This window comes from Notolepis coatsorum (assembly GCF_963971535.1).
Source record: "Notolepis coatsorum genome assembly, chromosome: 9".
NCBI lineage: Eukaryota > Metazoa > Chordata > Actinopteri > Aulopiformes > Paralepididae > Notolepis > Notolepis coatsorum.
In genome coordinates, this window is record NC_140173.1 from 60,538,146 (window position 1) to 60,548,664 (window position 10,519).

Consider the following 10,519-nt stretch of genomic DNA (forward strand, 5'->3'; position numbering starts at 1 on the left):
CTTTCTGGATGGGCCCCAACGTGGCCTCTGCTCCTGCCCGCTCCTCCTCTCCTGCCCTCACTTCCTCAATGAGTCTGGGGGCCACAGGAAGTGAAACATCAGCTTCCCGCAGGGAAGAGGGAAATTGTCTTAAATGCATTTTTGTTCATAAAATTGTCATAACACACCATGGCAGGTGAATATATCATGTTGTATTATCTGTGGTGTATTTCAGTGGTAAAAGTCTGAAATGTGTCCCTTTGTTGGAGCAAAATAAACATTTGGACCAACGTTTATGTTTTAATTTTAGATAATTGTAAAAATGTCAAGTAGCTAAGAGTAAAACTTGCATGTGCTTACTTGTGTGGCAAACGGTCTTTAATGTTATTCTAAGAAAATTTCAAAAAAGCCTTAAGCTTTAACTTGCTAATGTCTGCAGACATTCTACTTTAATATAATGGGGATCCTAACTGAAATGTAATTCACCGCTTGAAAAAGACAATAATTCGCAACGCTGATATAATGTTGGAATCATTGGTCTATAGTTATTACTGTCTGAAACTACAACAATGCAAGACAATGTATATTTGTATTGACAATCAGCTTTGGGTGTTTACATTTAGTTATTGTGCACTTTGACATCAATAAATAGTAATAATGGTAATGCCATCATTTTATAAGATAATAAGATTAATACTAGTGAGGAGGTTGTGGTGCGGATGCCAGTAGTTGCCATTTAAAAGGTTTATTTCCTATAATTTCACTATAAAAATTTTCAGGGGGAAGTGGACAATAGAATGTGAGTGTATTGAAGCCTCCTGCTGCTATAATTATAGGTCAGCATGGTGCTGTCCGAGGTTCTGAAACTGAACAGAGAACGCCTGCTATAGATCAGCATGGCGCTGTCCGAGGTTCTGAAACTGAACAGAGAACGCCTGCTATAGATCAGCATGGCGCTGTCCAAGGTTCTGAAACTGAACAGAGAACGCCTGCTATAGATCAGCATGGCGCTGTCCGAGGTCCTGAAACTGAACAGAGAACGCCTGCTATAGATCAGCATGGCGCTGTCCGAGGTTCTGAAACTGAACAGAGAACGCCTGTTTTAGATCAGCATGGCGCTGTCCGAGGTTCTGAAACTGAACAGAGAACGCCTGTTTTAGATCAGCATGGCGCTGTCCGAGGTTCTGAAACTGAACAGAGAACGCCTGCTATAGATCAGCATGGCGCTGTCCGAGGTTCTGAAACTGAACAGAGAACGCCTGCTATAGATCAGCATGGCGCTGTCCGAGGTTCTGAAACTGAACAGAGAACGCCTGCTATAGATCAGCATGGCGCTGTCCGAGGTTCTGAAACTGAACAGAGAACGCCTGCTATAGATCAGCATGGTGCTGTCCGAGGTTCTGAAACTGAACAGAGAACGCCTGCTATAGATCAGCATGGCGCTGTCCGAGGTTCTGAAACTGAACAGAGAACGCCTGTTTTAGATCAGCATGGCGCTGTCCGAGGTTCTGAAACTGAACAGCGAACGCCTGTTTTAGATCAGCATGGCGCTGTCCGAGGTTCTGAAACTGAACAGAGAACGCCTGCTATAGATCAGCATGGCGCTGTCCGAGGTTCTGAAACTGAACAGAGAACGCCTGCTATAGATCAGCATGGCGCTGTCCGAGGTTCTGAAACTGAACAGAGAACGCCTGTTTTAGATCAGCATAGCGCTGTCCGAGGTTCTGAAACTGAACAGAGAACGCCTGCTATAGATCAGCATGGCGCTGTCCGAGGTTCTGAAACTGAACAGAGAACGCCTGCTATAGATCAGCATGGTGCTGTCCGAGGTTCTGAAACTGAACAGAGAACGCCTGCTATAGATCAGCATGGCGCTGTCCGAGGTTCTGAAACTGAACAGAGAACGCCTGCTATAGATCAGCATGGCGCTGTCCGAGGTTCTGAAACTGAACAGAGAACGCCTGCTATAGATCAGCATGGCACTGTCTGAGGTTCTGTAACTGAACAGAGAACGCCTGCTATAGATCAGCATGGCGCTGTCCGAGGTTCTGAAACTGAACAGAGAACGCCTGCTATAGATCAGCATGGCACTGTCCGAGGTTCTGAAACTGAACAGAGAACTCCTGTTTTAGATCAGCATGGCGCTGTCCGAGGTTCTGAAACTGAACAGAGAACGCCTGCTATAGATCAGCATGGCACTGTCTGAGGTTCTGTAACTGAACAGAGAACGCCTGCTATAGATCAGCATGGCGCTGTCCGAGGTTTTGAAACTGAACAGAGAACGCCTGCTATAGATCAGCATGGCGCTGTCCGAGGTTCTGAAACTGAACAGAGAACGCCTGCTATAGATCAGCATGGCGCTGTCCGAGGTTCTGAAACTGAACAGAGAACTCCTGTTTTAGATCAGCATGGCGCTGTCCGAGGTTCTGAAACTGAACAGAGAACGCCTGCTATAGATCAGCATGGCACTGTCTGAGGTTCTGTAACTGAACAGAGAACGCCTGCTATAGATCAGCATGGCGCTGTCCGAGGTTCTGAAACTGAACAGAGAACGCCTGCTATAGATCAGCATGGCGCTGTCCGAGGTTCTGAAACTGAACAGAGAACGCCTGCTATAGATCAGCATGGCGCTGTCCGAGGTTCTGTAACTGAACAGAGAACATTGCGTGCACCTGCTCACAAATTCAACTTCAATGGAGGTCATGATGATATTATGTCGATACGATGCTACAGTTGATGCTTTAATTGTGGTGGTTATTATGGTGAGGAGGTACTGTATATTATACTAGCACGTGTGCATTGCATTTGTTGCAGCACATTGCCTATACCTAGAAATTTAAATTGAACCTGATCTCAATGGTATTTGGGCTTGTTTTTAAGTACCTTTTTTTTCTTTGAAAATGTATATTTTTAAGTCACGATAGTTTGAAGTCGAACCTTTTTTGAATACACAAAATCTGAACGTATTTCAGGGTTTAGTAAACAAGTGACCAATCGGCAATGTTGTGGAAAGGTAATTAATGGAATTAAAAACGTGTAAATCTATAACGTTATGACGGACACATTCACAGCGTTGTCTAGTTACATGCCTACGAAATCGCAACGTTGTGGTAAGGTTAATTACATGTCAAATGTAACGTTTTTATAACGTAATTGTAACGTATCCAACGTTATTTTGTGACATCGCAGCGACGGGCTCCAGGTCTTTACTACTTTACTACGTTAATACTGTAAATTGATATGTAACACTAACGTTAGGAGGAGACCAATAGATGGAGTACGTTGCCACAACCACATGTTGTTTGTAGGGAAGGCCATGCAAATATGGTCCTGTGGTGCAATGTAGATGAAACTGACATGATCTACTGTCTATTAAGTTGTACCTGTTTTAATTTATTTCTTTGCTTTTCCTAGTTACTTGTTGACATGTTGTGATTTGAAATGGCTGGTATGTTATTATTATGTATGTTTTTCTGTGCGTAACTCGTCACCGTAAATGAGGGAAATCAGTGTCTTACGACTATTAAATAAAGGTTTGAGATGAACAATGATATACATTCAGTCTCAAAAGTATTTCGGTACTGCGCTTGGAAGCTCAATATTTGTATAATTGTATTTGTATTACAAGTAAAAAAATCTCAGACGTCCTCTTCGCTGACCATCACTCTCTCCCACTTATGAAGACGAAAGTCTTTCTCTGGTCTGCATCCCCTTAACAATTGTATGTATTGAGCTGTACTGTACTGTACCCATCTGCAATCTGTTAATAAAGTTTTCAATCAATCAATCAATCAATCAATCAATCAATCAATCAATCAATCAATCAATCAATCAATCAATCATGTAGTGACGTAGTAGGCTAAGAAATAAAGACTGAGTGAAAGGAGCTACGAGGAGCGCACACGCACTTTCAATGTAGTCGCGCGTCTCTCCAAGCTCCAAGCAGACCTGCAAATCTTCTCAGGGGTGGAAGATGACGGGAAACCTCCGTTATGTTGATGGGATTCGAAGGAGGGTGATATATTAAAGTGTTTATCAAGAATTATTGTGTATATAGTTTTGTATTTTGGGTCTTTACGAATGTTCAAAATATATTATTTTCTCAGAGGCGTAGAAATGACCAGTTGGGCTGCTTAGTAGTGGGGGGCAGCTGCAAAATGAAGTTTGGTCAGAGCATTTGCATCCTAAACGTGGGCGGCACGAGATACGCATTCTCCAAAGATGTGATCAAGGACTTTCCTCTCAGCCGGGTGAGTCGTTTGCACAAATGTGCCTCGGAGACAGAAGTGTTGGAAGTGTGCGATGACTACGACCGGGAGAGGAACGAGTTTTTCTTCGACCGGCACTCCGAGGCTTTCGGTTTCATCATGTTGTACGTGAAGTACGGGACACTGCGCCTGGTGCCGCGGATGTGCGAGTTGTCCTTCTACAACGAGATGATCTACTGGGGCTTGGAGAGCTCGGACCTGGAGTTCTGCTGCCAGAGGAGACTGGACGACAGGATGTCCGACACGTACACCCACTTCTCCTCCGAGGAAGACGTCAACAACCGGCGGGAGGAAGAGTTGACCCGGGAGTGTCGCCTGCGGGACGCTGAGGGAGGAGGACAGTCGAAGTGGCTGGGGATCATTCGCAAGACTTTCGAGGAGCCGACCTCGTCGCTCGCCGCGCAGATTTTGGCTTCAATTTCGGTGGTTTTTGTCATAGTGTCCATGGTGATGCTTTGCGCGAGCACTTTGCCAGATTGGAAAACTGCCAACAGCATGGAGGAGCAAAGGTACACAGACTCTTTAGAGCATCCATCCGGGTACGGGTACCTATGTCCTATATTTTCTATATTTTTTTCATAAAAAACTATCTATGAAGTCTATATCTAATCATATATTCTGTGCATGAGTGTTGAACGATTTTCCGGTGTGTCACTAAATAATTAATTGTGACATTGATAAGTGCGCCTTTTGCGCACATGTGTCAAATCAGTAGGGTGTACCGTATATACGGTCTAAATAGTTTTCTCCATTGTGTTATTAACTTGTATGCAGCTGAGCCCTTGTGAGAAAGAGGAAAGCGTTGATAAGTCTTGAGGTTTAATGCAATCTCAAATTGCATGGCCAAACTCTTTGTGTGTTTCTGTTACCTGCCTTTTACGGATGTATTATTTAGTTAGTCAAAGACACAGGCCTATAGGTAAGGATTATGTTTTACCACAAGTGGCATGTGTCAAATGCGCGATGTTTGGTCAATTGTCAAATATCTGAGCACTAATTCACCATTATGTTAAAACACAGGAAATAAGGAGGATCTACTGTTACAATTTATATTTTTAGTTGCCTACTTTTATAGGGTACATGCTGTTAATCTCGAACCAATAGCCAAAAAGAGATTTATGCAGTTAATAATAAAAACAATCTAAATAGGGAGGTTATTATATAGGCAGAAATGCGTAGTTTCTTTGTGTCATTTAGCTGTTTAGAGACTGTTCGAATTCTACTTTAAATAATAGGCCTTGCAAGTTGAAACATGCTGAAGGTAGGATTTCTTGATATTGATATTTTCAAGGTGCTGAAATGTATTAGCGACAGGCTAGTGGTTATTGGACCAAAGGTGTCGCTATTACACAGGTAGCCTTTATTTTGAAAGGTGCTTCAAATGATTCATATTTTAGGCAGGCCATACCGGTACTACGTTTCTTTCTTTTTGTCTGCACTTTTATTGTCACGTATAGTCTTAGGTTACTGTTACTGTAGATCTGCTGAATGGGTAGGGTTATATTCCGTGTTAAATTCATTATGGATAAAACCCTCATTGTCTACTGAATTGTCAGCCTTCCATGTCTATTCTCACTATGCTTTTTAACCTGTTCGTCTGTCTGTCTGTCTTGTATCCATGACGGCCTCGCGGACCCTTCTCAAGGTATTGGTACCTGAAGGGCAACCAAATGTATCATCTCTCTCTGTGTGTGTGTGTGTGTGTGTGTGTGTGTGTGTGTACAGTATGTGTGTGAGAGAGAGAGAGAGAGAGAGAGAGAGAGAGTATGTGTATCATCTGTGTGTGAGTGTGTGTGAGAGAGGGAGAGAGAGAGTGTGAGAGAGAGTGTGTATGTGTGTGTGTGTGTGTGTGTGTGTGTGTGTGTGTGTGTGTGTGTGTGTGTGTGTGTGTGTGTGTGTGTGAGAGAGAGAGAGCGAGTGTCTGTGTGTGAGAGAGAGTGTGTGTGAGAGAGTGTATGTGAGAGTGTGTGTGAGAGAGTGTGTGTATGTGAGAGAGTGTGAGAGAGATTGTGTGTGAGAGAGAGAGAGAGTGTGTGTGTGTGTGTGAGAGTGTGAGAGAGATTGTGTGTGTGAGAGAGAGAGTGTGTGTGTGTGTGAGAGTGTGAGAGAGATTGTGTGTGTGAGAGAGAGTGTGTGTGTGAGAGAGAGTGTGAGAGAGTGTGTGTGTAAGGGAGAGAGAGAGAGTGTGTGTGTGTGAGAGAAAGAGAGTGTGTGTGTGTGTGTGTGTGTGTGTGTGTGAGAGAGAGAGAAATTGTGTGTGTGTGTGTGTGTGAGAGAGAGAGAGAGAGAGAGAGAGAGAGAGAGAGAGAGAGAGAGAGTGTGTGAGAGAGAGAGAAATTGTGTGTGTGTGTGTGTGAGAAAGACAGACAGTGTGTGTCTGCTTGTTAATTTGTAAAAGTGTTTCTGTGACAGAAAAATATGCCTGAAGCTGTAATGTGTGTGTGTGTCTGTACGTGTATGTGTACGTGTACGCGTAAGTGTATTTGTACATGTATTTGTATATATTGTGTTCTATATTGTAGGTGTTGCAGGTAGGTATATATCTATTCATTTGCCAATGAGCATAGATTAAAATGCAAATAACATTTTGTCTAATTATTACATTTGCCTTCATGGGAAAAACGAAGACAAAAAAAACTAACTTCTAATACATAGATGTTTATAAGTTTTAAGGTTGGATTCATTGTTCATTATCAGCTTCTCAGATATGTGAAGACGAGGGTGATGAAGGTTCCTACTCTGTGCACTGAAGCCATTAAATAACTTCTATGGCAAAAATGTCAATCGTTTTTTATGTGTATAAGTTAGGACTTTACTTCCCCCCCCTCATTCCCCACATGTTTGAGACAAATATTTAGTTCTTTATTGTTATCTATGATTTCTCTCTATATATTTGATATTTATATATAATTAATGATATAACTCATGTATACCTTGATCTGACAAAACTGAAGCATATATATTCCGATGGCCCGGGTTGTCCTGAAAAAAATATTCGCTTCATTTTACAATACAGGATTGAGGTTTTACGTGCATTATTATTACACAATTAAACCATGAGGCAAACCTCAAATATCACAAAATAGCTGCGACCTATGAGTGTTAAGATTAGAATCACCAACAGCCAACGTCCTTCAGACACAGTTGGTGCCCTGTCCTCCCTCCTCTCTTCACATGCACTGAGTTGGAACAGGTGGCATTCATTTAGACTCCAGCCATAGCTTCCATCTACTGTATCTCTCTCAGAGGCCACGGCATGGATACATTCTGCATATCAAAAGGCTATGGAGGTTGTAGTTTTCTCTGCTCTGTTGTATAACCATTATGTGTTTATGTGATGCTGTTTACCATGTTATTTATCATTACACCCACTGAGTGAGTATAGATTTGGCATTTATTTCTCTGTCGAATGCAATATGAGAACATATTAAGCTTGAATGGTGAAAATATCCGGATCTTACAAGGGGGGCTTGAAGGGTGGAGGTTTGTGGATCACACAATTTTATGTAGAATGGGCACCATTTGGGTAAAGGTTTGTAGGTCATACTATATAATAGGGCTGACCTCGACTAGTCGAATGGTCGACTAATCGATCGAAAGGAGCCGCAGTCGACTGCCAACCTCTTAGTTGAATGCATGCTTTCGCAGAGGACAAGAAGCCTTCAGTCAACTCCTTCAGACATTAAGCCCCCCCCCCCCACGGCCCAAATGGAATGATAAAAAAAATTAAAATCAATTGCATTCAGCACGGAAGGAAGGGTACAACTCTGGCAGCTGATGGACATTGCTACACTCTTATAGTGCATAGTATTAGCATAGTAGGTAGTAATACAGATGGTTTCATAATGTCACAACAGTGGGAAATATATTCAGGTAGGTAAATAACACTAGATTCGCCAGATTCATGTTTGGCAAATTTGGCATACATCTCTGCATGTTCGCCAAGAGCCAACCTCACACGCTTTCTAAGAGTGTAGCTCTGAGTCAATGTTCAAATGTTCTTAATCTCTAGAGGCTATATGGATCCACAAGCCATTTCCACACATGGTTACGCAATTATAGGTGTTTGCCCATGTTATTCTGTCACTGCTTTTAACTGCTCTCAGACTCTATCGATTTAGTACATTTCCAGTCGCAAATGTTCAACCAGTCCCGTTGAGAGTTAACCGCCTGCGTAGGTGTCAACCTGTTAAGGCGAACCCCCTTTCTTCCTCTTCCAGCGGTAACCCTGCTTTGTTCCCTCCCACCCCAGGATCATCGAGGCCGTGTGCATTGGCTGGTTCACGGCTGAGTGCATCATCCGCTTCACGGTGTCACGGGACAAGTGTGAGTTTGTGCGCCGGCCCCTCAACGTCATCGACCTGCTGGCCATCACGCCCTACTACGTCTCCGTCACCATGACGGTCCTGACGGGAGAGAACTCCCAGCTGCAGCGCGCCGGCGTCACGTTGCGCGTCCTTCGCGTGATGCGCATCTTCTGGGTGATCAAGCTGGCGCGCCACTTCATCGGCCTGCAGACGCTGGGCCTGACGCTGCGCCGCTGCTACCGCGAGATGGTGATGCTGCTGGTGTTCATCTGCGTCGCCATGGCGATCTTCAGCGCGCTGGCTCAGCTACTGGAGCACGGGCTGGACCTGGAGTCGGGTAACGAGGCCTACGCGAGCATCCCCGCCGCCTGCTGGTGGGTTATTATCTCCATGACTACTGTGGGCTATGGAGACATGTACCCCATCACTGTGCCGGGGCGCGTGCTGGGTGGCCTGTGTGTGGTGAGTGGCATCGTGCTCCTGGCGCTGCCCATCACCTTCATCTACCACAGCTTCGTGCAGTGCTACCATGAGCTCAAGTTCCGCAAGGCCCGGTGCACCAGGAGCCTTTCCGCCGAATTCGTCAACTGAGGAACGGCCGGGACATGAGAGTCATGACAGCCTGTCTCCCGTCTCCAGGAGAGCCCCTGCTGGGGTTCAATAGGTTTCATATCCAAAAGCCCATATTGCTAGATAACGCCTTTGTATTTCTATCAAACCCCTGTTTTGGGAGTTTCCTAATATTTATATCAGGAATAGGGTTAGGGCATAGCCTTCCCAAGAGACAGTGACCAAAACCAAATTAAAGGGAATTCACCGTATTCACTCCGCCACCATGATTATTTTCTTCAATCGATACAAACGCATTTCGATGAGTGGATGACTAATTCACAGCTAAATAATCTGATCAGGTAATCATAAATTTGTTGCAAAGTGTTAACATTGAGGTGAATGGGCACTCTCTACACCTTCCCCTTACTGCATGGCGGGGAAGTAAACATGGTAAATAGACCACAGAAGTGACGTTCCACTCGCCCCCCCTGGTTCAAAATCGCCTACACATTGCTATGAAGAATGTACGATATTTAGCAACATAAAAGATTGACAACATTCTTGGCCTAGAGAGAACAGCCCTTCGGGAAACTTGACTACATGTATAATAATAATAATAATAATAATAATAATAATAATAATAATAATAATAATAATAATGGCTTGGATTTATATAGCGCTCTTCGTGACACCCCAGTGACCCCAGAGCGCTTACAGAGTCCATTACTCGTTCATACACAGTCATACCGGTGGTGGTAAGCTACAATTGCAGCCAGAGCTGCCCTGAGGCAGACTCACGGAAGCGTGGCGAATAATCATCGCCTACGGCCCCTCCGACCACCACCAACATTCATTCACATGCATACACATTCATAGGAGTAGATACCTTTTTATTTTTGGCTAGTTGTGACGATATTGACCTAGTGAGGCATTTTGGTGTTTACAGGTGCAGTATTTACTGAGATCAGAAAAAACACTGTATGCAAATGAGCAGACATGGCCACCAGCACAGTGACAAACACATGGGAGTAAGGAGAGGGGACACAGCCAATGAGTGATGAGAATGTAGCCTAGCTATTTGGGATTCGTTTTTTTTAACGTTTAAACTAGTAGCTTTTCTTAATTTCATCCATGCAGTAATCTTTACAGGGCAGATTACTTTACATTATATGAAAAGAGTGTTAACATTATTCCCTGAGTAAAATGTGCCTGATGCTAAATTAGATTAGATTCAAATGTATTGTCATCATGCAGCACAAGTACAGTACAACGAAAGAAGTCTGCATCTAATCAGAGAGTAAAGGTAACAGAAAAGTGCAATAACAATATACAATGTACAAGTGATTAAAATGGAGTACATATATATAAACGAGTATATATAAACGAGTACTACTGAGTAAATATGCTACTCTG

At 43.6% G+C, this 10,519-nt stretch overlaps 1 protein-coding gene across 1 annotated transcript; it reads left to right on the top strand.

Annotated features, from left to right (window-relative positions):
• Window positions 1–4,136: 4,136 nt before the first annotated feature.
• LOC311234254 (voltage-gated potassium channel regulatory subunit KCNG3-like) lies at window positions 4,137–9,145 on the top strand (the record flags this gene model as incomplete). The annotated part of the gene is made up of 2 exons (XM_084321391.1): window positions 4,137–4,786; window positions 8,500–9,145. 2 exons carry the CDS (start codon window positions 4,137–4,139, stop codon window positions 9,143–9,145), a joined length of 1,296 nt encoding a protein of 431 aa, XP_084177517.1.
• Window positions 9,146–10,519: the final 1,374 nt, after the last annotated feature.